General features: G+C 46.2%; 5 protein-coding genes and 1 non-coding gene across 8 annotated transcripts; 4 read left to right on the top strand and 2 right to left on the bottom strand.

Annotated features, from left to right (window-relative positions):
• Positions 1 to 1618: 1618 nt before the first annotated feature.
• LOC100833285 (L10-interacting MYB domain-containing protein) lies at positions 1619 to 4006 on the bottom strand. Its single transcript, XM_024461431.1, has 4 exons — positions 3933 to 4006; positions 3006 to 3157; positions 2441 to 2836; positions 1619 to 2345 (listed from the first exon to the last, which is right to left on the bottom strand). Exons 1-4 carry the CDS (start codon positions 4004 to 4006, stop codon positions 1735 to 1737), a joined length of 1233 nt encoding a protein of 410 aa, XP_024317199.1. The 3' UTR covers positions 1619 to 1734.
• Positions 4007 to 4235: 229 nt separating this feature from the next.
• Positions 4236 to 5546, top strand: LOC100832662 (protein BRANCHLESS TRICHOME). The gene has a single exon (XM_003572036.4). The coding sequence runs from the start codon at positions 4669 to 4671 to the stop codon at positions 5419 to 5421; it is 753 nt and encodes a 250-aa protein (XP_003572084.1). The 5' UTR covers positions 4236 to 4668; the 3' UTR covers positions 5422 to 5546.
• Positions 5470 to 11363, top strand: LOC100832346 (ABC transporter E family member 2). Of its 3 annotated transcripts, none has more exons than XM_014901468.2 (12): positions 5470 to 5713; positions 6157 to 6242; positions 6362 to 6459; positions 6561 to 6678; positions 6826 to 6915; positions 7507 to 7811; positions 7906 to 8101; positions 8183 to 8365; positions 9299 to 9568; positions 10025 to 10270; positions 10465 to 10906; positions 11024 to 11363. In XM_014901468.2, the coding sequence occupies exons 1-11, from the start codon at positions 5617 to 5619 to the stop codon at positions 10576 to 10578; spliced, it is 1803 nt and encodes a 600-aa protein (XP_014756954.1). In that variant the 5' UTR covers positions 5470 to 5616; the 3' UTR covers positions 10579 to 10906; positions 11024 to 11363. The 3 variants fall into 3 exon arrangements, with proteins under 3 accessions (XP_014756954.1, XP_003572083.1, XP_010235001.1); XM_003572035.4 differs by having other exon boundaries at positions 11016 to 11363; XM_010236699.3 differs by lacking the exons at positions 5470 to 5713; positions 6157 to 6242; positions 6362 to 6459; ... (1 more) ...; positions 6826 to 6915; positions 7507 to 7811 and having other exon boundaries at positions 7910 to 8027; positions 11016 to 11363.
• A 99-nt stretch (positions 11364 to 11462) lies between these two features.
• LOC100832051 (serine/threonine-protein kinase D6PK) lies at positions 11463 to 13827 on the bottom strand. Its single transcript, XM_003572034.4, has one exon. It carries the CDS (start codon positions 13645 to 13647, stop codon positions 11656 to 11658), a length of 1992 nt encoding a protein of 663 aa, XP_003572082.1. The 5' UTR covers positions 13648 to 13827; the 3' UTR covers positions 11463 to 11655.
• Positions 13828 to 18373: 4546 nt separating this feature from the next.
• On the top strand, positions 18374 to 20193 carry LOC112268496 (pentatricopeptide repeat-containing protein At5g11310, mitochondrial-like). The gene has a single exon (XM_024460370.1). It carries the CDS (start codon positions 18424 to 18426, stop codon positions 20047 to 20049), a length of 1626 nt encoding a protein of 541 aa, XP_024316138.1. The 5' UTR covers positions 18374 to 18423; the 3' UTR covers positions 20050 to 20193.
• A 680-nt stretch (positions 20194 to 20873) lies between these two features.
• LOC100831749 lies at positions 20874 to 22091 on the top strand. Its single transcript, XR_002964265.1, has 2 exons — positions 20874 to 21567; positions 21668 to 22091. It is a non-coding gene; the product is annotated as an uncharacterized LOC100831749 (transcript).
• The last annotated feature ends 772 nt before the right edge of the window (positions 22092 to 22863 follow it).

Here is a 22863-nt window from a genome sequence, read left to right as displayed (position 1 = left end):
AAGGTCAGTACATGTCCAGCTTTTGCAAAAAAAAACTTATTTTCTCCCAAGCAAAAGTAATGATTTTCTTTACTCTCTTCCATTGATTTTTCAGCATCATCTGCACAACATCATTTCACAACATGTACTCAAGCTACCAGCGTAGATCAGCAACTGATGATGAGTTCATTAATTTTGTTCTCCCTACTTTAGAAGAGTCATCACTATCATCTTCTAGTAGGAGACTAATGCACACATCAAAGCTTACAGGTGCTTGTCGTGTTCATGAGATCCTGACTGGACATGAAAGCTTATGCAAAAGGAACTTTCGCATGGAGGTTCCCATTTTTCTTGCACTAGTCAATAAGTTGTGTGAGAAAAAATATCTAGCTGATACAACATATGTTTCAGTAGAAGAACAAGTTGCTATATTTTTGTATGCAGTAGCAAAAAATGCAACCAATGAAACATTTCAAGATTGGTTTCAACATAGCCCAGATACAATACATCGACATTTCAAAAGAGTTCTTGAAGCAATCACAAATCTCACACCTATCTACATACGTCCACCTTCTCTACACCCGCATGCAATAATGAGGAAACCAAAATTTTACCCCTTCTTCAAGGTACGACTACATCTTGAATTGTTTTGGTTTAACATTGGAATAAAATAATTTTAAATATCTAACTTTGACTTGTCTTGTGTGCAGAATTGTATTGGTGCTGTAGATGGTACTGATATCCCTATGAAACTTCCATTGGATCAACAAGAATCATACAGAAATAGGAAGCAAACAATCTCACAGAATGCGATGGTTGCTTGTGATTTTGATTTGAAGTTTGTACATATAAATCCTGATTGGGAGGGATCAGCTTCGGATGCAAGAGTTCTACAAGATGCACTTAACCATGGTTTTGAAGTTCCTGATGGCAAATTTTATCTAGTAGATGCTGGTTATGCAAATACACCTCAATTTCTTGCTCCCTATCGTGGTACTAGGTATCACTTAAATGAACAAGGAAGAGCACGTCAAAAGCCACAGAATCACAAGGAACTATTTAATCTCCGACATGCTCAACTTCGGAATCATATTGAGAGAATTATTGGCATATGGAAAATGAGATTTCCTATACTGAAAGTTGCTTCGCATTTCCCAAAAGAAAAACAGATTGACATATCTGTGGCTTGTGCAGTTCTACATAACTTCATACGCATACACAATGGAGATATGACTTGGCCTAGTGATGCTACCATGGATATTGATCCTGACCAGATTGTTGATGTACCAAATGGAGACCATAGTTATCATGCTGACATCCATGCATTCAACAACTCCAGGCTTGCGGGACATCAAATGTGAGATACCATAGCACAACAAATGTGGAAGCAGTATGTATCACATAGAAATTCAAGATAAAGATAGTGAGAAAGCTCCCAAGTTGTATTACCACTGATGTAACTTGGAATATTAAAGTTATAATCCATAATATAGTAGTCTTAATATATTTTTCCTTGTTCCTTACCATGGCTGCAACAGAGATAAGCTTATACAAAATATTACCATTGATGTTAGTTGGACCTCTCAGCCTACCAAAATATACTAACCACCAAATGGCCAAAATATATGCTAACCACCACATGACACCATGAGATATGCAGGTTCTACTACTGACCTCACGGCATACCAAAATATACTAACCACCAAATGACCAAACTATATGCTAATCACCACATGACACCATGAGATGCAGGTTCTAGCACTGATAATTTGTGTTGCTACGTGTAATCTCCCTTTTAATCCAAGCCAACCGTAGTTCATCACTAGAAAATGATAAGAAAACTTCCCGGTGATCTTTTGCTTGGAAGATATCTGACGCCAACAAAATGTCACTCACTTGTAGACCATCTAACCCTTCAAGAGTTATAATACACTTGTTAATGCTGTAGGGATCCTCTGCTTTCTTCTCCTCAATAGAAGCTTTCTTCTCCTCGATAGCTGCAAATCGGTCTATTTCTTTCTGCTTCAGCTTTAGGTATCTCTCATGAAATCCCTCGGGAGGTTCAACAGTACTTCTCTTTTGTTTTTTTACACGTCTGCTGCTAGGCTTCTCAGTACGTGCTTGTGCAGAGCTTGGTGTGGATTTCATTTGTTGAAAAGGTGTTGATGAACGCTGGGTAGCATCCGCAATGAAATCCTCGGTCTCTTCCTCAATAGAAAAATGCATACCGTATTCTCCGGCACCTTGTAAAGTAGGTGATGGAGACTGATAAGCATCAGGCGGTTCATCAACAGAAATCACCACATTATTTGCCCTGCTTGCATAATAGTCCATACCACGACGAGTCCTTCCTTCAGCATGACGGCCTGCATATATGTTCAATAAAAATTAGATTGGCATCAAGAAAAACATGACTAAAGCATGCTGAAAAAACACAAAGCTATAAGGATATTTCGCTAACCGTCGTAGAGTGGAACCAATTCATCATAGTATGGGAAAGACTTGTCTCGCCATTGGAGGGCATCCTTGCTGTTCTTGCGAGCAGCAAATGTAGCCCAAATATCTGCTGGTGCATCTACCATCATTCTCACGCTATCCCATCCAAAACCACTTTCAACTAACAAGTCTTTTACACTTCGATAATCTTTTTTTAAATCCTGCTCCTTTTGCTTGACTTGGTTAACAGTGAATGACACAACAAACTTGGTATTCAATTGAGAAGTAATACTTGTCCATGCTTCCTTACTCCATGCATTTTGGTTTCGAAAACCAGGCACATCATGATCTTTCAAGAGTTGAATAAGAAATAGCTTCATTTGGTGACTCCATTTAGCTCTAGGACAAGGCCTTATGGTACCTAAAGCAGGTAGAAACTTGCTCAATTTCAACTATATTAGTCCTTCTAAGGAAGTAGGAGAACACGCTAATCCAATTTATTTAAAACTGGAGCAATACCTATATATTATGTGCTTCGTCTGCAGTACCAAATTACTAATGCAAGAAATTTAACCCTTCAAGAGTAATACCTATTTGTTGAGAAGGCTGAGAAGTCACACGATCAGCTTCAAAATCGCTTAGTCCCTGCGATTGTGAACGATGGCCTTGTTGCTCATAGCTCCGGTGATTACCATTGTATAATAAGACAACAGTATTATTGCAACCAAAATAATCACCACAACTGATTACTAATATTCTTCATCTGCACCTAAGCATCACACATTGGTGCTGCAGATTAATTACTGCTACGTAGGAGCACGTTAGTACACTGGCCAGATTAATCTCATTCAGTCATTCAGAGATGACTAGGATACACAGTAGATGGAGATTGATTGGTTCCGGCTTGAGAAAGATTACTTGGTGTACTAGTTCTACATTCGGAATTGTCATCTGGCTGTATTTAACATCTCCTAATTATTGTCCAAAGCCAACTAAACATCTGGTTGTATTTAACAAAGAAAAACTCTGCTATTAATCTCCTAAGGGGACTGAAACCACAAAATTGATGAATCAGATCGACTGATCTCTGAACACCTGACATACCTGCAAAGAGGAACAAATGTCCATGCTGTAGGGACGACCTGGAGCAGCCGGAGAAGACGAGATGGCCGAGCCTCGCCGTAGTGATGCGGGCAGAGAAGACGAGATGGGCGAGGGGAGAAACCAGCAGACAGGATCTGGTGGCTATCGTCGGTCGCTGCTCCCCTTCTAGACGAGGCAGAGTGCCTCCCTTTTTTTCCCCTTTTATTTGCCCTCGCGAAAGATCCAGATATATTACTTTTGCCGCGAGAGTTGGCGGGAGAGTAGCGCGCGGGGCACTTCGCGCAGTCGTTCCACGCCAGGAATTTTTACATGCGGTCGGACTTTATGTTGAGATTTCGCTGGAAACAGGCTCAAGAAATCAATTTTCCTAAGGAACTCGGTATCACCGATCCTGTGAACCGAATGCCACATACAGGAAAATATCCTCTGGTTCAGAATCCCAGAGATTTGCTTCAAACCGAAGGAGGCCTGAAAGGTTGAATTCCATCGGAGGCCGGGCCAACGAACAGAACCCATACCGCTACGACCCCCAAACACAGCAGCGGAACGCATACTACGAAAGATGAAGATGGGGCGAAAACAACCATACCAAACAGGACTCCTGTTGGGCTTCAAATCTGCATTATTTCCTAATCCATCACCGCTTCAGGTTGGGCCAGATGTAACAAGCATTTCGTTCAGGTCCCAGTGGTTGTTCCGAATTTTTCCTGAAGTGGATCGTGAAGCATGATGGCAGCAGGCAGCAGCACGGAGATCGTGCATGTGAGACGCGTGACCACCTTCTTCTCCTTTTACAGCTCACAAAGGCAAGGCTCGATCGGAGGCAGCAGGAGCAGCTAAACCCCTTTTTCCGGCAAGCAAGTGTAGAATAATTGGATCTCGTGCTCGGAAAGATGGCGTAGGTGTGTGCTCGTCGCGGGAGAGCAATCCCCGGGAATCTTCGCCTTGCGCGCCCCAATCATGGCGCTGCAGGTGCAGGCCTGGTCTCGCAGTACTCTCGCCTCGTGCTGCTAGGCTAGGCTAGCTACTTGTTGCAAGCTTTATCCATCGCAACCCCACGAAATCGTACTCTACCTCGCGCGCCGGCTCGTCCTGTCATTCTCGATCCCCTGCTCGGCAGAATTATCAAGGAGCGGCGGACGTACGTCTATGATCGTCGCGAGCTTCGACGACGGCGACGGCATGGAACGGCAGACCATGGGGCTGGGCGGAGGGTACGGCGGTGTGAGCGTGTCGGAGCTCGTGGCGCGCGTGGAGGAGCTCGGCGCGGAGCTGGAGTTCGAGAGGCGGATGCGGCGGAAGGTGGAGACAGTGAACGAGGCGCTGGCGGCCGAGCTCGCCGAGGAGCGGCGGCGCGGCGAGGCGGAGCGCGCGAGGGCGGCCGGCCTCGCCAGGGCGCGGGAGGAGGAGGTCGACGAGGAGCGGCGGATGCTGCGCGTCGCCGAGCTGTGGCGGGAGGAGCGGGTCCGGATGAAGCTCGCCGACGCCCGCGCCGCCGTCGAGGACGCGCTCCGGGAGGTCGCCGACGCCGGCCACCGTGCCACCATTGCCACCGCCGATCGCTGCAGTTGCTGCCGGAGCAGCGGAGGCGGCGCCGGCAGCCCGATCGGCAAGCCAACCGGGACCCCGGCGAGCGGCCAGCAGAGTCCGGCGAGCGGCCAGCACGGCCAATCGCACCGGCGAGAAGCCACCACCGGCGGCGGCGGCGGCGAGAACCCGCACATCAGGAGAGGGATCAAGGGGTCGGTGGAGTTCCCGAGGGCCGTGCGCGTGCGGCCGCGCGGCGGGGAGCGGGCGGACGTGGTGTCCAACCTCGAGTGCCAGCGGGCGCAGCTGCGGGTGCTCATGCGGCACCGGAGCCCGGCGGACGCCGGCGCGCCGCCGGATAATCTCGTCGTGTAACAGTTATTGATACTCCTAGTACTTAATTACGTGAAATATTTTGTGAGATGTGATCATTGTTAGTACTCCGCGCATGATATTTCACAAAACGGAAATATATGAAAAAGGGGATTTGTAATAGAAAACCCGGTTCGGTTGTGAATTTGTTACCCCCGCCGCCACGCCCAACTCTAGGGTTCCCGCAGCCGCATCGCCATGGCTACGACGCGTATCGCGATCTTGAACGAGGACAGGTGCAAGCCGAAGAAGTGCCGGCAGGAGTGCAAGAAGAGCTGCCCCGTCGTCAAGACCGGTAAGCTCGGGCCGTCGTTTTCGATTGTTGACCGATCCCGAGGCTCTTCTTCGCTTCGTGATCTCGATCTTGCCGCCAATTCGCGGGGGCCCATGTCCTCGATACCTCGATTTCCCCACAAGGACACGATCACCGCGTCGCCCCATCTCCCCTCCAGCGTCTTCCCTTTGCGATTCCTTCGGCCTTCCCCGCCTGTTCCGGTTCAGATCTGTAGTTGTACACTTGTACTAGTGCTACTGAGCACTAACAACTGCTGCCCACCATCCCCCGATCGGCAGTAACTGTTTTGACATGATTAATCGTCTAACTGTACGCTAGTCTGTTGTGAAGAAGATCTTATTCTAATTGGAGATCAATTCTAGCACTATGCATAAGTTGTAGACTCTACTGGCTTGAACTGGATTTATTATTACGACAACGTATTTCGATGGTTTGTTGTGCAGGGAAGCATTGCATAGAAGTTAATCCGACGTCCAAGTCTGCCTTCATCTCTGAAGAGCTGTGCATTGGTTGTGGTATTTGCGTTAAGGTATTTGCATTGCAATTAAACTTGATGCAGCTGTTAAAGATTTATGGTATGGTTTGTGCATCTACTGTGGATATGATATTCTTCTGATGCATTTGTGCTGTCTGCTATCCGTGCTTCAGAAATGCCCGTTTGATGCCATCCAGATCATTAACCTCCCGAAAGATTTGGACAAAGATACTACTCATCGCTATGGGGCAAATACCTTCAAATTGCACAGGCATACTTTAATTTCTTTGTCCAAAGTTGTCATTTACGTGCGCTTCTAATCTGATGGCTTGAAGCTGCCATTTTCCATAATTACTGATTTAGCTCTTGCAGGTTGCCGGTTCCAAGACCAGGCCAAGTTTTGGGCCTTATCGGAGCCAATGGAATTGGAAAGTCAACAGCACTTAAGGTGTTACAAGGCAAGATCAAGCCTAATTTGGGAAGATTCAAAGTATATATTCCTATCTCCTACTTGATTGTTTTTTTCAACTGTCGGTTGCAACTGAGTTTTGCTTTGGGATAAAATGTTTGTTTGGTTTCTCTTTTTCTATGAACTGCACAAAAGATCGTTTACCTTTGCATTTCTGTTCTCTTGCAGAATCCACCCGATTGGCAGGAAATCCTTACTTACTTTCGGGGGTCTGAACTTCAGAATTACTTTACACGTATGCTGGAGGACAACCTCAAGGTACATTTTACTCATTGTGTTTGTCATTCACGTAGGTTTTGTTAGTATGTAGTATTTGGCAACAAGCTCTTGATATTCTCTTTACACGGCACATTTATATATTCCTTCTCTGTTCTGTACCATCATATGAGATGCTCTGCAATACCCAAATAGTCAATGGAAACAGGCAAGTCACTAAGCTAGTACTCCCTCCTTTGCTAAATACTTGTCGCTGTTTTAGTTCAAGTTTGCACTAAAACAGCGACAAGTATTTAGAAACGGAGGGAGTAGAAAACTAGCAATCTTCCCTTCCACCCATTCATTTAGTCATACAAGTGTACATCGTCTGATATTGTTCAATGCTTATAGTTATTACTCCCTCCGTCTCATAATTCTTGTCTCAAATTTGCCCAAAAATGGATGTATCTATTCCTAAAAAGCATATAGATACATGTAATATTTCGACAAGAATTATGGGACGGAGGGAGTGGTACTGTACCCTTAGTTAGGGACTGACACACAAATATATGAAATTATGACATATTATGACAGTCTGTTACAGTATATAATATCTAATTATTTTTACTATTTAATACTTTTGATCCTTCTTAGGCAATTATAAAGCGCCAAGACGTTGAACGCATTCCGGAAAAAGTTCAAGGGAATGTAGGGAAACTACTTGAGCGATTAGACCAGAGGGGTATGATAGATCAGTTATGCATTGACCTTGAGCTGAACCAACTACTAGACCGGAATATACAAGATCTTTCTGGTGGTGAGCTGCAGAGATTTGCAATAGCAGGCATTGCTGCACAAAGCGCAGAAATTTACATGTTTGATGAACCATCGGTTTATCTCGATGTTAAGCAGAGACTTAAGGCTGCACAAGTTATTAGATCCTTGCTTAGAACAAACAGGTATGCCATATTTGTCATGATTGTCTTCCAAATCTTTCATGGAAAGCTTTAATAAAATTTGTATCAAGCGCTCACAATCTGATCTTGTTTTCAGTTATGTCATTGTTGTGGAACATGACCTGAGTGTCTTAGATTACATGTCCGACTTTATTTGCTGCTTATATGGGAAGCCAGGAGCTTATGGTGTAGTTACGCTGCCATTTTCGGTGCGAGAAGGTATCAATGTTTTCCTGGCTGGTTTTGTTCCAACAGAAAATCTTCGGTTTCGAAATGAATCTCTTACATTTAAGGTAGGTTAACATATGCATATATGATTTGAGGTTCCTGTTCAGTGATGAAACTTTGCCCTTATACTAGTATCCTCTTTTTAGATTGCGGAGGTCCAGGAAAATGCTGAAGAGATTGAGACATACCAGCGGTACAAGTACCCTACCATGACCAAAACATACGATAATTTCAAGCTGACTGTCATGGAAGGCGAATTCACCGATTCTCAGATTGTTGTGATGCTTGGTGAGAACGGAACAGGGAAAACTACATTCATCAAAATGCTGGTACATCTCTCTCCACCCCTCTTCTTCACCTCCTCCCATCTCTCTGTCACATTTTCTATACCATGTCATCGAACCTCTAAATACTACATAGTGCTAATATATTAAATGATACAATGGAACTTTGTGCTCTTGATGTATGTTGTGGACAACTACAGTCTGGCATTATCTACAATGATGATGCACGTGAAGGTTGGAATATGTACAGTTTTGTGTTTTCTCTAACACTTGAAATTATAGCGAGTTACCTAATACTGTTCAAATTCTGAATAACTACTCTTGAATTAGAATTGTTAGTTTGCTTATAGTAGTCTAGTGGTATGCACTATGTACTGCCTACGTTATTTTCTACTCCCTCCGATCCATAATAAGTGTCTCAGATTTACTACAACTTTGTACTCCCTCCAATCCATATTACTTGTCTCAAATTTGTCCAAATATGAATGTATCTATGTTTTAAAAGCGTCTAGATACATGTAATATTTCGACAACTAATATCGATCGGAGGGAGTACTAAATTTGAGACTTATCGGAGGGAGTACTAAATTTGAGACTTATTATGGATCGGAGGGAGTACTAGATTGACTCATGTCAGAAATTGATGTTCATTTTTCTTATTTGAATTTGATGTGCTGCTAGAAACCTAATTGATATCATTGAGTTTGTTGTAGTTATCAATTTGGGCCTTAGTTTAATTCAGTTTACACTTTTGTTATCTGAATTTCTTTGTCCAAAATATTTTCAACTACTGCCAGCTATCTGAAAGATGTGTGACCAAGGAATTAAGGATTTACTAGTCTTTCTGGTGATGATGCGCTATATATTTGTTCTGATTTATAAAAAGTTTACCATAACATGGTTCTTTAGTGATCTAATTTGCAGAGAACAAATGAAGCATTTGGTATCTCATGTTCATTGTTTGTCATGACTGGACAGGCTGGGCTGGAGAAGCCAGATACTGTGGAAGGAACTGATACTGAAATTCCGAAATTTTATGTGTCCCACAAACCTCAGAAGCTTAAACCAAAATTCCAGGGAACAGTCAGGCAATTGCTTCATCTGAAAATACGGGATTCGTATACTTATCCCCAGTTTACGTCTGATGTCATGAAACCACTACAAATTGAGCAACTCATGGACCAGGAAATTATAAATTTATCTGGTGGAGAACGCCAAAGAGTGGCATTATGTCTTTGCCTTGGAAAGGTATTTTCTACTTTTACCTGAACTTTGCTTAGTATGTCGAAAATAGAATGCTTTTAATAAAATAAAGTATATGATGTTTACGTGTTCTATGGTTGTTAGCCCGTACTGTTTCATCAGCTTAGGTGTTTTGGTTTTTTGTTTTATGCGTTGATTTTATAACCTTGCGCGTTGTTTTATTCTTCTAAAGTTCTAATACAAAACAGCACGCATTTTGGCGTGTGTTCAAGAAAAAAAATGATCTGTGGTTTTAAAATATTCAAGATTTTAGATCAAGGCATTTTTTTGCGTACTTAATGTACTCAGTGTCTTCCCTCCCATGTTGCTTTTGTAACTGTGCCTTTCTGTCTTTATTTAAATTTGTTTAATAGTTTTCATACTAGTATGCATGTCTGAGTTTCAGACGACGAATGTAAATGCTCTCAGCTTATAGATACTAACTTTACAGTTGTTATTCAGCCTGCAGATATCTATCTGATCGATGAACCAAGTGCATCTCTTGATTCAGAGCAGCGTATTGTTGCCTCAAAAGTTATCAAAAGATTCATACTTCATGCAAAGAAAACTGCATTTGTTGTTGAGCATGATTTCATCATGGCGACCTACTTAGCTGACAAGGTTGTCGTTTTCGAGGGACGGCCTTCTGTCGACTGTACTGCCAATGCACCGCAGTCTTTGCAATCTGGAATGAATAAATTTTTATCAGTAAGTGCAACTGCCAAGAGTTATCAGTACAAGTTAATAGTAACAATACCAGTTTCCGTCAAAAATAGTAACAATGCCAGTTCAAGTTGGTTATTTCTAGTGTTACTTTTTTTTTGTTATTTCCTCTTTAGTTTCTCCATGTCTGTTTTCGTGCGCTAATTTCGTTTCCTTTGTTCAACATTGTCTTGTGCCAGCATCTTGACATTACTTTTAGACGAGACCCGACCAACTATAGGCCGCGGATAAACAAGCTGGGGTCTACAAAAGACAGGGAGCAAAAGTCTGAAGGCTCCTACTACTACCTCTGATACAGGCACCACGGTTGATGTTTCATTACCATTACAACGCACTCTGCCTAGGGTGCTTGTTGTTGGAGGAGAAGAAACTGAACTGGATTCGTCCAAGTGGGAGGAGAGGCACATCGGCAAGGGACGGACGGCAGGACCCTTGCGAGCAGCAAAACAACACGGAGGACGTCGGAGCAGGAAGGAGAAAGGCCAACATCACGAGCAGGAGAAACATGGTAACCTCTCACAGAATCCAGTGAAGAGATGCAGGTCGGATCAGATCAAGGAGCCTGCGCCAGAAGAAGTAGTTCCAACCTTCAGAAGTCCTCCTGGAGTGTTCTGCTGGAAGGTACTCCAAACACTGTCAAGCATTATACCTGCACTCTTATGTGTTTAGCCCAATTGAGATTATTATCATTCATTCGTTCCTCCTTGATTATATATCAACTTCTGGACAGGACTGCAGCTACAGTCATCGCAGGATGCTATGAGATCAAGCAAGGCATTGATGGCGCTGAAGCCTCGCCGATCTGAGAACTGCCTGAGCTTTTCTCTGACGAAGAACAGCAGCTTAGGCTTTTACTGCTGAGACTGTTTTTCTTTCTGTAACAGGGTAGTTTGGTGCACCAGGTTTTTTGTCCCATAGTTTGTATTCTAGATTGAATACAAAGCAGTGGGTTTTCCTGGTGAGCCACGAAACCCGCACCATCTTATTTTCCTTTTTTCATCTTTTCAGACCTACATATGTTTGCATGCAACATCTTGTGGGATACTATCATTGCAAGGAAATATCTGATGTTTATCGAGTCCTTTCTGGAATGCGCAAAATCCACGAGAATTCCACAGGAAAAGGTTTAAAGCAAGCGCGAATATGGAATTTTTTGCTGAAGGCTTGAATTCCAATGTCGAAGGCAATTTAAAATCGTACTCCAGCCAAGGGAATTCCAAACAAGAGAGTGATTAAGAAACACGATTAAAACTGGTCAGATATGTCATTGCCTATGCTTCACTACAACAACTCAACATTTTCAGAACTAAGTATCTCAGCCAATATGAGGTGTTGATGTAGAATTTCTGCAAGAACACAAGCAAACTCCCCTAAAAGAACTCAAAGTCCAGGAACTTCCCTCCGGACTCCACATGATCATCCGCTATCCTCTTGCTGCCGCCGTAATTCATCTCTACCCTGTTCACCGGCACCGGCGCCGGCTTCACTGGTCGCGGTGCAGGAGGCACCGCCGGCGCTACAACAACGAGCTCCACGGGGGCCCTCGGCACGCCGGGGGGAGTGCTGCACCGGATGAGCGCCCAGTTGACACCTTGAAAGAACGGGTGCTGCTTGATCTCCGCCGCGCCCCTCTTCACCCCGAGCCGGCCCTGCGGCTCCTTGGCCAGCAGGCCCCTGATGAGGTCCCTGGCCGCTTCGCTCGTCGCCGTCGCCGGCGATTCGTCCTCGGGGAACCTGAGCTGCTGGCCGACGACGTTGAAGAGCGTGGCGCGGTTGGTCTGCCCCTTGAACGGCGTCCTCCCGTACATGAGCTCGTGCAGGAACACGCCCAGCGTCCACCAGTCCACCGCGCTGCCATGGCCTTCCCCCTTGATGATCTCCGGCGCCAGGTACTCGTGCGTCCCCACGAACGACATCGACCTCGCCGCCGTCGGCTCCACCACCAGCTCCGGCATGCCGGCGCCGCCATGCTGCTTCTCGCCGCTCTTTGGCGACCTGGCCGCCGTGGTGCCGGCGGCGCTCTTCTTCTTCTTGCCGAAGATCTTGGGCATGAAGCATGTGGGCTGGACGCAGGCGGCGGCGGAAGCGGCGCCTGGGTTGGGAGGGGAAGGCCTGAGGAGGGTGGGCGAGGCGGTGGCGCAGCGGAGGGAGAGGTCGAAGTCGGAGAGCATGACGTGGCCGTCGTCCCGGACGAGCACGTTCTCCGGCTTGAGGTCGCGGTAGACGACGCCGAGCATGTGCAGGTACTCGAGGGCCAGGAGCACCTCGGCGGCGTAGAACCTGGCGGCGTGCTCCGGGAAGCGCTTCCGCGGCTGGCGCTGGCGGAGCGCGTGGAGGTCGCCGCCGGGGCAGAACTCCATGACGAGGCACGCGAAGCGGTCCGTCTCGAAGCTCGCGTACAGGGTGGGGAGGAACGGGTGGTCCAGGAGCTGCAGGATCTCCCGCTCCGTGTGCGCGCGGGCCTCCTTCCGCCGCTGCGCCAGCGCCGCCTTGTCCATCACCTTCATCGCGAACCACGGCGACGGTGGGGAGCCACAGCCGCCATTGTTGTTGTTGTTGTTGTTGTTGTTGTTGTTAGCGAGCTCGGAGAGGTACACGGTGCCGATGTCGCCGCAGCCGAGGCGGCGGAGGAGGCGGAAGTGGGACATGCCGAGGGGCGCCCCGTCGAGCCGGGCGCGCGCGGCCACCACCGCCGCCCACCTCGGGTCGCCGCCCTTGTGCGGCTTCTTCCCTCCCTCGCCCGCGCCGGCGCCGGACGTGCCGTGGCTGCTCCAGTCGCTGCTGGCGGCGCTGCTGCTGCTGACGCTGGTCTTGGCGCTCCGGCTCGTGGCGGTGCCGCTCGGCGCCATGCTGGTGACCGTGCAGGCCACCGCGCCGCTGGAGCTGTCGCCGCCCGTGCTGCTTCTGCCGTGCGGGCTCGCCGCGCCGCTAACCGGCGGCGACGCGTCCCACACAATCACCGGCTTCACAGCCGCCGCCGCCGCCGCAGCCTTCTTCGTGTCTCCCCGCCCGCGATCCACGGGCACGAACACGGAGTCCACCATGTCCTCCACCGGCTCCGGGGGGTGGCTCGCCCCATAAAACGAGCGCCTCGGCAACGCCTCTGCCTCCCCTTCCCCTTCCTCGTCGCTCGACGCAATGCTGATCCTCACCTTGTCAAACCCACCAACAACCTCCTCCGCCTTGCGGCCGCCGGCCATGTCGAACCGGAACGCCTCGGGCAGGAACTCGAACTCCAAATCCGCGAGCGGCTCCTCCATGGAGCCGGGGTCCGGGCGCACCTGCGCGGCCTGGGAGCGCGAGCGCGCGTGGCTCCGCGGCGGCTTGTTGGCGTGCGCGAGAGCGCGTGACGACGACTGCATCGCTGGCTGGCTAGTCGCTGACGCTGGAGGGAGAGTAAATGGAGTGGGAGTAATGGAGTGGAGATGTAATAAGCAGCGAGAGGACAAAAGAGGTTGGGGAAGCGTCCGGCGTTCGCAGACGATGGCAGATTCGCAGAGCTGGTCCGGGCCTCCTCTGTTTCCTCTGCTGCATGCTTCGATTTCGCTGCTTGCTTCTTTTGCGAAATTGCGATTCTTCCTCTTCGTCTTATATTACCGTTGAGATCAGGCGCTGGTCGTGACCCGCTTGGTAATTGGTAATCAAACACGTAGGCCCGCCCTTTGGTTTTAAACCAACTTTTATGCACGGTGTCTGTAATTCTACGGAGTTTCTAGTATTTCTACAAACAACGTGTAGACAATGTTTGTGCGAGTGTTGTCGTATGAATGTTGTCTGTACCTTACCCTCGCAAGTCACAAGTTGTGACTGCCAAATGGCTCGCCTGGTTTGGCATGTAGCCTATGCCTTCAACATTTCACTTTCTCAGTAATATTTCTAACATGTTCGGAAAATGGCTTACGTGACTATGCGGTACGCCGGCTAATCAAGGCCTTCATCTCAGCGAGAGCGTGGCGAGGTTCATTGGTCAAATTAGAATTCCCGGATGATTTCTGTCATGACTCATGAGGATGGAACTATTGTACGTCTCGACCCTTTTTTTGATGTCGCGACTCTTGCCAAATAGTTTCTAATCTTTACTCATGTCTTTTTCATTCGAGATGATACATCTGCTCCTTTTTCTCTAGATGAGATGTGCTTATATTCTTATCAAGGAAAAAGAGATGTGCTTATGGTATCGTAGTCAATCCGAATCCAGATTAAAAAAATCCAAGCCTTCCATGCTACTCCTACATGCATGACACATCCCCAGCCTTAGATCTGCTCAGTGATGACTAAGTTCAGCATGGAACGTCGAACGACATAGAAGCAAGAGCAAGCGTTAATATTGCAGTGGCAGAGTTTCCGTATGTTTGGGTCTTGGTTACGGGGGTTAATTGAGAGCACTTATTTTGGTTGGCTGCAGGTTTATGTTGGGCAATTTGGTTATGCAGAAAATATCATGTTTTTAATTGTAAGAAATTAATTTCTCCTATGCAAGTATTATATCCATGCACACATTGGTTCCGGACTTGGTCCATGCCACTGAAGCCAATGGATCGCCAAATGGCTTTGATGATGTGCAGAAAGCTAGAGCAAGTGATCTGGGACATTTTCAGCCACCATGGGTGACGGTCTAGTTGTTGGATTGAGTCTGCTTAGAGCCGTTATGTTTTTTTGATGTACTCCCTCCGATTCATAATAAATGTCTTGGATTTAGTACAAACTTAGTACAATTTAGTACAAAATTAGTACAACTTTGTATTAAATCCAAGACACTTATAATGAATTGAAGGAAGTAATAAGTTTGTGGTGTGGTACTTTAACTGTGTGCGTTTCGGTGCAGAGGCCAGAGGTGTGACGATGCTCTTTGATTGTATCACTCGATATAACGTTGAGATCAATATAAGCTTTCATTTTTTTGGCTGTAAAAAAAAGCTTCCATTTAAAAAAAAATCCACCTTCCATGCACCAAAGCATTCGCAACACATGTTTTTTTTCCTGGCCAGCAAAAAGAGATCAGGTGCCGAATATTGTTTGGTGGTGACTTCATCAATTGATGGTTGCTAGCTCCCAACGAGGTATCTATTTATAGTTGCTTATGGTGACTTCATCAATGTTGGGACTCCACAGTTTTGGTCTTCTGCAAACATTATGTAAGTATGTGCATGTTGTAGTGTATGTGCACCTATATTGTAATCCGTGTTCGCATAGGAAAAGCAATGCACGAAGGCAAGCGAGAGAGCAACCAAAAGAAGAACTAGAATGTGTCAGTGAAGTTTCACGACAGTGTTAGTGGCGAATTAGTGGATATGAGTCACTTCTAGTCTTGCAAATTAACAGTCATTGGTTGTAATTTAGCCTAAGTCTTCTCTTTTGTTTTTCTAGACGGTCAGCTTAGTCCTACGGAGTACAAAACATAACAGTTTACAAATCGGTGTTTTGGGTCATGGCGCAAACAGTTGGGGGTAACGTGGTTAACCAGAGATAAAACAGAGTACAATGACACCATGTTCCGTTAATAAGAAAGGACATTAAACTAGCAACTGAAACAGAATTAACTGACAATTTGGTTAATTCGGTTTTTCTGTTTTAACGTCCATACCCACACTGACTGCCACGTAGTATGGTCTACTTTATTTAGGACGCCGTAGGTAGAGTAGAGCATTGTGTGGTCCTTCTATCGATGACATTCCTTTCTTCTCGCACAGTCCTAGGGATCTTCTGGGTTCAAATCCAACATCCACCGATCCCCTTTACTCCAGAAAACGGAGAAGGAAAAAAAAGGCAAAGGAGGAGGACCAGATTCCTTTGATCGTTCCGCTTTTCCTTTATCGGAACAGGCGCTCGTTCCTTTTGATGATTTGATCCAAGATCGATCGATATTTAATCAAGTTTAAGTGCAAAGCTTATCCTGCAGAAGGGATTAGTGCCCAACTCTACAAAAGACACATAACTTAACTCCTGGCCAGAAATGTTTACTTTATCTTCGTTTATGCTGTAACCAAAGAAAGTGGTTTTAGTTGCAGCATCTAAATAAAAAGGACACTGACCTTATCCGAATTTCAGGAAATTTGTAAAATACTCACTCCATTTCATAATTCTTGTCGAAATACTACATGTATCTAAATACTTTTTAGGAATAGATACATTCATTCTTGATAAATTTGAGAAAAAAATTATGAAACGAAGGAGTACCTAAATCAAGTATTTCAATGTTTAGGAGCGTAGTCTCTGCTTTCTTCACTGTTTGTGCTGCAGCTAGCTGATGGTTGGTCCGGTCAAAGAAATAGAGTCGGCTGCATGTATGGGTCCATGGCCCGATCTTCCATGCGCCGATCGATCGATCTCACTGTCAGTGACCAAGCTTAATTTGTACTTGCATTTTTTTTAACTGGGACTAAACCGGATGGCACAACGCAAAAGCTGCTTGCTGCATGTGCTGCGTTTGATCCATCGATCGACGCGACCGTGTAGCTTTAGTTCTCCAGTTTTGTTTCTACTGGCCACCGTCGCCGAATGCAACGTGGATCTAGCTGGGATTTGGGAGGAGGTACCAAAATTCGTTGTGACGCCGTGACGGCGAAGCAGCTAGCTAGCGAGTTCTCTTCCCTTCTCTTTTTCTTCCCGGCGCCGGGAGAGAGAGGAGAACTGAGAAAGGGCCGGGTAGTGAAAGCCAGCCTGACAAAGGACTTTTGGCCTGTGACATGGTAGCAGTAGCTTTGCTTTGCCGACAAAAGAGACGAGCTGGTGGCTGCGTACTTTCCTAGTACACTAGTATGGACGGTTGAACGAGAGGAACCACGCCGTCGGCCGCCGTCCATCCTGTGCCGATCGAAGAAGCTACTACGATCCTAAACTGCCACGTCGTCAGCTTGCATGCAATAGCCGGCCGCAAGAAAGAAACAGTGATCCGTCCAACAAAAGACGTCAAGTTTGTCAAATTTTAATGTACACTTAGTCTATATATGCATTTAAATTTGATCAAAGTTGAGACTTTTTTTTGACGAAGTATAAAAGATCTCTCGCCATTACTGGGCCAGCCCGGCCTTGACCGTTGCCATCGCCGTTTAATTCTAGGCGTTCAACCGCCTATTGAAAGAAGCCGGCGATCTTTTCTCTCCAGCTAGCCATCGAGGCATCGAGCTGAGAGCGCCATACAACAGAGGCAGTTTGTCTAAAGGTCGTGAATTCCGACAGGTGTACGCCCAACATTGCATGTGGCGCTCAGGAGAGAGGCGTGCACCTGACCAACCTCGTGCCTACGAATTGCGATAATCATGTCCCCAACGTTAATGCGTGTCGTGCTTCCTACGCATCTGAGTAAAGTGTGTAACAGTAATCAGTTATGGTTTCAACGTTTAGTGCATTGTGCTTCCTACTGCTAGACTGAATAAAGCTTCCATACACACTAATTAACTACTTCCTCTGTTCCAAAATAATTCGGGACGAGGGAGTATATGCATGGCCCTAATCTCACCACATATTAGGCCCCTTGCATAGCCGATTAAAGTTTCTCAATGGAAAAACCATACGCTTCGCACGTTCAAATTTGATGTTGATATACCCTAGCGTTTTGTTTCAAAATGTCATAGTCCTAAGAATGAAGAAAAAATGGGATCAGTTCTTTGCAGTATAACATCTGAAGGAGCTGTAATCAACGAATGATTGGTTAGTCATATGGAAACTCGCAAGTAATGGGCCACACAGCCACAGCCCACACTGGTCCAATACTCCTTTTTACTACTTCTGATCCAACAAGAATTTAGTTCAAACTTGAACTGAAACCATGACAAAAATTTGGAATCGAAGGGAGTAAACAGGAGTCCGATATTTTACCTCGTGGCAAACGTGGTTAGTAATAAGAAATGCAATAAAAAAACAGGAGTCCGATATTTATTTGTTGTTTGAGCGAAAGTTATCAAAGATATTGGGCCGAAATAGCTCGGAGGCTAGGGGACCATGGAACGGTTTTCAGTAATGGGCCAGAAAAGCGAAGGCATATTGTAATTCGTGCAGCCCAAGGTGCTAGGTTGGCCCGTTGAAATGCAGCCGGTTCACCCACAGAGGCCGCCCGGCTACTTCCTCGACGTCCAGCCCAAGGTGCTACATTGCCGCCCTTCTTCCCTTGGCGTTTTGGTCACACATCTGAAAACGAAATGCTGGCCAGGCCGGTGCGGCTCCCCGCTTCCAACGAACCCGCCGCCGCCGCCGCAGCAGCAGAAGCAGCCACAGTAGTTTCCATCCTCAGCGGCGCGGACCCGGACCGGCTCCCAGCGTCCGGCATCAACCCGGACCCCTCCCTGCTCCCTCACCTCCGCCAGTCGCTCACCACCATCCCGGAGTCCGCCTTCCCGGCGCTCGCCCGTTGGACCGGCCCCGCCACCGCCGTTTCCCTTCTCGCCTCCCGCGGCCTCTTCGCTGCCTCCTGGCGCCTTCTCCTGTCACCTTCCTCGCCGCCCCCACCCCTCGACGCCTTCGCCCCGCTCATCCGCCGGTACGCCCGCCTTGGCCGCGCCACCGCCGCCCTCCGCGCCTTCCACTTCCTCCGCCGCCACCCCGACCGCTACTCGGTGGTTGATGGTGGTGACTGCTCCCCCGCGGCGACATGCCTTCTAAACATGACCGTCGGGGCGCTCTGCAAGGAGGGCCACCCGCGGCCGGCCGCAAAGCTCATCCAGCGGTGCCGGCACGAGGAGGGGACCCTGCCGGCACCCGACGAAAGGACCTACAACATGCTCCTGGACGGCTGGTCCAGTGCTCGCCGGCTAGAAAAGGTGGAGAAGCTCTGGGCCGAGATGCGTCTAGCGGGCGTGCGCTCGACGGTGGTCTCTTATGGGACTCTCATCAAGGCGCTTTGTATGATGCAGCATCCGGACAAGGCTGCGTCTCTTCTCGACGAGATGCGGGAGCAGGGGATTGAAGCGAATCTGCTTACCTGCAACCCCATTGTGTACTCGCTCGCGCTGGCTGGCCGATTTCAGGACGCCTACAAGTTGCTCGAGAAATTTCCTCTTTACGGAGTCGCGCCTAATATCTCAACATTCAACTCGCTCGTGCTGGGTTACTGCAAATATGGGGACCTTGCCGGGGCTAGCAGTGTGCTCAAGGCGATGATAGGGAGGGGTATCCTGCCAACCGCCAAAACATATAACTATTTCTTCGTCTTCTTTGCCAAGACCTGCAACGTTGAGCTGGGGATGAATCTTTATAACAAGATGGTTAACAATGGCTATGCGCCAGACCAGATCACTTATAACCTCTTGATCAAGATGTTGTGTGAGGCTAATCGACTTGAATTAGTGGTACAGATGATAAAGGAGATGAAAACTAGTGGTTTTGAGTCAGATCTGGCAACAAGCACCATGCTGATACATTTGCTTTGCCGAAGTCATCAGTTTGAGGAAGCTTGCGTGGAGTTTGAAGACATGTTTCGGAGAGGGCTTGTTCCCCAGTATATCACTTACCGGATGCTTATGAAAGAGATCAAACGGCTCGGTTTGGTTGAGCTGGTTGAGAAGTTGACCAATCTAATGCGCTCAGTACCACATTCTACAAAATTGCCTGGCAGCTACAGAGAAAAGGAAGGTGATGATGCTAGAGAAAAGAGGAGATTAATATTGGACAAAGCTCAGGCCGTTTCAAATGTTCTGAAGGTGTGTAAAGATCCTAAGGAGTTGCACAAGTTAAAAAATGATGAAGAAACTATTGTTGAGGTCGCAGATAGAGTAGTCGCCAACATTAGGAAAAGAGTATATGGTGGCGTCTCTAGGGGACTAGGATAACCTCTCCTCTTCCTTGAACATCGAGTTGCCAAGATCGAATCATCAAGATTGTAGGACTCTCTTGTTAATCTCTTCCCGTTCGGATCTTGCATTGTGCCACTGACCGATTTTGTTATATAAAATGTTTGTCCAAGTACGCCTTCATCTCTGGAAGATCTGTGCATTGGTTATGGTACTCGTGTCAAGGTATATGCCTTGTAATTAAACTTGATGCAGTTGTTAAAATGTCTGGTTTGTGTAGCACTGTGGATATAATGATCTTCTCATGCACTTGTGCTGTCTGCAATCCTTGCCTCAGAGGTGCTCATTTGATGCCATTTAGATCATCAACCTCCTGGAAGATTTGGACAGAGATAGTACCCACTGCTACAGGCCAAACAACTTCAGATTGCACAGGCACTTTAATTTCTTTGACCGGAGTTGTCATTTGTGTGCTTCTAATCTGATGACTCAAAGCTGCCCTTTTCCAGAATTACTGATGATTTAACGCTTGTAGGCTGCCTGTTTCAAGACCTTGTCAGGTTAAGGGCCTTGTTGGAGCAAATGGAATTGGAAAGTCAACAATGCTTAACATGTTATTAAAAGGCAAGCTCAAAGCTAATTTGGGAAGATTCAAAGTATATTCCTTATCTCCTACCTACCTTATATCTTTTCCAGCTATTAGTTTCAACTGAGTTTTCTTTTAGGATGGAAAGTTTGTTCTCTTTCTTCCCTTTTTTATAAAGTATGAACTGCACAAAAATATCGTTACATAGCTTTGCATTTCTGTTCTTTTGCAGAATCAGCCTGATTGGCAGGAAATCCTTACATCCTTCCGGGGGGGGGGGGGGGGGGGGGGTAGTCTCTACTCATTGTGTTTGCCGTTCATGTAGGTTTTGTTGTATATTTGAGAAGAAGCTCTTGATATTCTCTTTACAATCTCGGCACACTTGCTGTGTGTTATTGTTCTGTTTTGTTCTGTACCACCATATGAGAAGCTATGCATTGTTAAAAAACTTCGGCAATACACCCAAATAGTCAATGGAGATAGGCAAGTTACTAAGTAGCAAACTAGTTCTGTTTCTTCACCCATTTATTTAGCCATACAAGTGTAGATAGTCTAATATTGTTTAAATCATGGAGTTCTTACTGTACCCTTAGATACGGAATTATATGCGAATATCTGATATTATGGCATACAATGACAGTCTGTTACAGCATACAGTTATGCACTTACTTTTAGTATTGAATACTTCTGACCCCTCTATAGCCAAGGCGTTTGACGCGTCCGAGAAAAAGTTCAAGGGAATGTGGGACAACTACTTGACCGGGTAGTCCAGAGACGTATGAAAGCTCAGTTGTGTGTTGACCTTGGATTGAACGGAATGTAGAAGATCTTTCCGGTGGTGAGTTAATGAGATTTTCTGCATGCACATAGTGCAGAAGTTTTACATGTTTGAAGAACCATCAGTTTATCTCGATGTTAAGCAGAGTCTTTAAGTCTGCACAAGTCATTAGGTCATTGCTTAGAACAATCAGGTACGATGCATATTTACTTTTATGACTCTCTTCCAAATCTTTCCAGTAAAAGCTTTAATAAATGTTTTCTGAAGTGCTCAAGATCTGATTTTGTTTTCAGCTATGTCATCCACATGACCTGAGTTTCTTGGATTACATATACTATGACATTTTCTGATGCTGCCTAAATGGGAAGTCAGGAGCTTGTTGTGCGTTATGCGTTGGCGTTATGCTGCCATTTTTGGTCCGAGAAGGTATATTTTCCTGGCTTGTTTTGTTTCAACAGAAGATCTTCGGTTCGAGACAAATCGCTTACATTTAAGGTAAGCTAACATACGGACATTAGGACATAGGATTTGAGATCCTAGTTGAGTAGTACTATAAAGTAGTAGACCTTATAGACTGCGGAGGTTCCTTCGATACTCAGCAGCTGCGCCTGGACTACTGTTTGGTTAGCAGGATGTTTGCTGCTCGTTTTGTTTTAGACCTTGTAGACTATATATGGTTTTGTTACTGAAACCGGGGAGAAGTCCCTTTTATCAAAAGAAAACACATATCCCATAAAAGTTATGGGGTATGGTACCACTGCTCCATGGGGCTGAAATGAGGCTCTAAAATCAGTAGAAACTGTGAAAATAAGCATGGAGTAAAATTAATCTTTGCACAAAAAAAATCATGGGGGCATAAAAAACGTGTGTGCTGACACCCACGAAATTGGTGAAAAATGGAAAAAATGATGCCGGAGCAAAAATAATTTTCACATAGAAAGTGTCCTAAAGACAATAAAACAGTATCCTAAAGACATTAAAAAATGCGTGCAAACACCCTGGAAATTGATAGAACACCGAGAAAATATACTCTCTGAACTAAAATGTCTCTACGGTAATCTTAAGACATGGAGAAAAAATATGCTCACACCTACAGAATCGGTAAAATCTGAGAAAACAGGCATGAGCAAAAACATCTTTCTGGCAAGCAAAATGTCCAAGGATATTAAAAAGTGGTCCTAATACCCAGAAATTGGTGAAAACAGGAAAATAAGGCTGAGGCAAAAATGGCTATGCTGAGCACTCACAAAATGGCCTGTGGAGCGGATTGACCATGCAGCTAGCTCATGGCCTCATGCCGGCCGTGGATTACTGCTGCTCATCCCCTTTAGTTACTACTGTTAGACATAGTTTAATGACGTAATTCCGTAAGAAGAGAGGCGACAAAAGCGAGGCAAAAGTGAGGCGCCCAGGGCTGCTGTTTTCGGACTGGATCCATGACGGATGGATCAAGGAGATACGTACAAAGATGGATATTTTGCTAGCAAGC

The sequence above is a fragment of the Brachypodium distachyon genome, chromosome 3, assembly GCF_000005505.3.
Source record: "Brachypodium distachyon strain Bd21 chromosome 3, Brachypodium_distachyon_v3.0, whole genome shotgun sequence".
Lineage (NCBI taxonomy): Eukaryota > Viridiplantae > Streptophyta > Magnoliopsida > Poales > Poaceae > Brachypodium > Brachypodium distachyon.
This window is presented reverse-complemented; position numbering and strand designations above follow the sequence as displayed.